The sequence below is a fragment of the Psammomys obesus genome, unplaced genomic scaffold (assembly GCF_907164565.1).
Source record: "Psammomys obesus unplaced genomic scaffold, mPsaObe1.curated_primary_1811, whole genome shotgun sequence".
Taxonomy (NCBI): domain Eukaryota; kingdom Metazoa; phylum Chordata; class Mammalia; order Rodentia; family Muridae; genus Psammomys; species Psammomys obesus.
In genome coordinates, this window is record NW_026596326.1 from 59,575 (window position 1) to 63,010 (window position 3,436).

Here is a 3,436-nt window from a genome sequence, read left to right on the forward strand (position 1 = left end):
CTAGATGGCACATTTGAATCTGAGTAGGGTTAGAGCCAGAGTTAATATCACCACACTGGAGACTAAACCTTAGGGCCTCTAAGAGTACTTGGAAAATTTCTATGCTGAGCTACATTCCCTGCTGTGATGGCTTGAAGGAGGAATGTCCCCAACAGGCTCTTGTACTTGAACACTTGGTCCCCAGTAGGGAGCACTGTTTGGGAAGGTCATGGGACGTTTAGGAGGTAGAGTCTTGCTAAAGGAAGCATGGGAGGGGGAGGGGGCTTTGAGGTTTTATAACCTGTTTTCAATTTCTGTTCTCCCTCTTCCTTCTTTGTGGGGATGAAATGTCATCTTTGCATGTCTTTCCTTCCATGATGGACTGTGACCTCTCTGGAACTTTAAAACACCCCTTTTTCTCTTCTAAGTCCTTTGTGGTCAGGGTATTTTTTCGTCACAATGGAAAATTGATGAATATAACAACCTAGGGGTCTGTTGAAAATGGCCTTGGTGGGCTTCTGAGACTCACACATAGTCTAGATGACCAGGTAAAAGACTCAGAGTCCACTGAATAGATGAAACCCATGAGCCAAAAAGACAGTGCCCCACACTGAGTCATCTGCTGACAGGAAAGATCCCAGAAAGCTCTGCTTCTGCCCTGTCACACCAGCACTACCACAGAAGGACCACGATTACTTGTGGGAATTTGCATCCCGAGCCTGTACCAGACAGAGCTCCCTGGGACATTGATAGACATTGACAGACAGCCATGAGAGCCCAGCTGTGGAATGCACACTTGAAGGGACTGAGAGGGAAGTGATTCCTGGGACTCTAAATGGCCTGCCCCAAGGCAATCCCTGGTCTCTGGGATCTGGGGTGTGGGTAACTGTCCAGAGATAGGGACAACCATCTGTTTCAACAACCACAGGGTCAAACAGTTCTTTCTCCTCTTGTCATTGGTTTACAGATAGTTGGCTCCCAAAGGCTCATTAAGTACTAGATGCTCTCAGAAGTCTAGGCTGAGGGAAAAGGGGCTTTTGGACCAGACTTGACGTCTACTAACTCAGGTTCTAGTGAAAAAAAAAATTGCCAGACTCTTTGTGGAGGCTTCGTGTGTGTGAGAATGATGGTTTCACCATGACATTTTCATAATGTACTTAATATATTTTGATCATATTCATTTTACTTTTTCTGAGCGGAACTTTTTTCATGATAAATAATGACTTTTTTAAGATTGGGGAGGTGGAGTAGTGTTTTTTTTCCTCTTTTGATTTATTAATTACCCTTTGATAACCCACTGACCATCCTCATCTTCCACTTTAGTTATTTTAATATTGTAGGGTGGGGTTTCTGTGTGACACAAAACACACGTGGAGGTCAGAGGATATCTTTTGAGCGTCAGTTCTGTCTGTCCAAAGTGTGATCCAGAGATCTACCCAAGTGGTCAGGTTATACAGCAAGCCTTCTCACCATCCCCTTATTCTCCTCTTTATACACAACTTCCATTGACATTTGAGGGGCAGAGACGTGGAGCTGGGTTCCACTTATAGCCAAGTAGAGATTGACAGGAGTACTGTCTGGACATGACAAAAGGCAGGGGAAACCGACCTTGTGAACCCTGAGTGTGGAATATCCTAGACACGGGTACCATAGGCAAAATGAACTCAGAGTAGGAATCAGAGTTCTGGCTTCCAATTAAGATCCTCCCATAAATTTATGTCCGTGTGTCCCCAAGAAGATATAGTAATGCTGGACACCTCAGCTTTCAGAGAATCTCTACTTCAAGTAGAGTCTTGAAGGGACACTAAGGACGACATCTGGGACACAGATGCTGTCCGAAGCTTCTGTTGCCCATTCCTGTCTAGTGCCTGAGCTCAGTAGGGAAACACCAAATAGTCAGCTTGTGTGTGTGTGCACGCGCGTGTGCGTGTGTATGTGTATGAGAGAGCTTGTAAAGAGCCATATCCTGAGCTGTGATGGGTGACAAGACACAGGAAGAGGTCCCTGAACAGCTATGTACTGTGACCTAGCGCAGCTTGGGTCCTGGAACCCTGACTAGGGAAGTTGAGGCTGTAAAGAAACACTGGGATCAGGTAGGAGTGTACTCACTCTGGTGGAGGGCACCACTACCACCACAACCCAGAACCTCAGGGCATTCATTACATGCGATACAGTGGGGAAGGCTTAGCTCGTCTCTGTAGGAGGTCTCTGCAGATGAGCAGTCTCGGGCTGTGAACGTGCTGGAGGAGAAAGCTGCAGTTGCTAATCCTTGCTCACAATGGTCACTCATTCACACTTGGATTCCCAAGGAAAGTTTTGCTATTCCTATTGAGCCTTATCTGCCAACCCCAAGGGGCTGAGGTATGGGAGTCCTCCACATGTCTGCACCCGTGTCAACAATGCACGTACGCTCAGGGTTTCCTCTGCTCCCTACAGCAATGAAGAAACCCTTACAATAGAGCTGTCCATTCTATAATTAACAGCTCATAGTTGTTCATGCCCAGGAAAACCAGCCTTCTATGTCAGTCACCAGGATAACTGAGGTTTTTGGGGACTGGGAACTCTGAAGATGGTTGACTAGAAAGTCCTCTGGAGTTCCCTCGTTCACTGTGGGACATTTGCCTTAGATGGCTGTTAGAACTTTCCACTTCTAATTTCAAATATGTTCAAACCTCGAACTTTCTCATCTATAAAGTGAATGCTTTAAGAGCCAACCCTTTAAAGACATAGCAAATTATTGATTTGAAGACAATAATCTCTTGTCAACCTCAGATTTAGAAGGGTGACCAATATCAAAGAGCCCTAATTCCAGAAATGGTCACAGGGAGCTGCAGACCTATCTGCATTGGTTTCTCTGTAAAGAAAAATCAATGCATGATGTCTGGGAGTCCTCGCAGTTCTAAAAATTTCAGATTCTAGGATCTAAGAATGATCTTCCTTAGAGCTCCTTTAATGTCACGATTCCTGAGGCTGTAGATGAAGGGATTGGCCATGGGTGTCACCACTGTGAAGATGACAGTGGCCACTGTGTCCTGTACAGTGTAGGTGGATGACGGGTGCATATATATGCCCAGGATGGCCCCGTAGAAGAGAGAGACCACAGTGAGGTGAGACCCACATGTGGACAGGGCTTTCCTTATTCCATGGGCAGATTGTAACTTCAGAACCTTAGAGAAGATGTAGGCATAGGAAACAACAATGCATGTAAATGGTGTCAGAAATACCAGCCCACCAATGGTAAAGACCATCAGGTCGTTGATAAAGGTGTCAGAACAAGAGAGTTTCAGGATGGGGTAGGGGTCACAGAAGAAATGGTGCACCTCATTGTGGGAACAGAAGGTGAGTCGAACCATGAGGAGAGTGTGCATGAGAGCATGCAGGTTTGTAATGACCCATGATATGGCCACCAAGAGGACACAGAGCCTGGGCCTCATCATCATGGTGTAGTGGAGAGGGT

General features: G+C 46.0%; 1 protein-coding gene across 1 annotated transcript in view; it reads right to left on the reverse strand.

Moving 5' to 3' along the window:
- Positions 1–2,894: 2,894 nt before the first annotated feature.
- The window catches only part of LOC129669107 (olfactory receptor 24-like), a 711-nt gene continuing 169 nt past the window's right edge, over positions 2,895–3,436 (reverse strand). Inside the window, exon 1 of the mRNA XM_055597211.1 lies at positions 2,895–3,436. This exon is cut by the window's right edge and continues 169 nt beyond it. Coding sequence (XP_055453186.1) covers positions 2,895–3,436 — 542 coding nt within the window.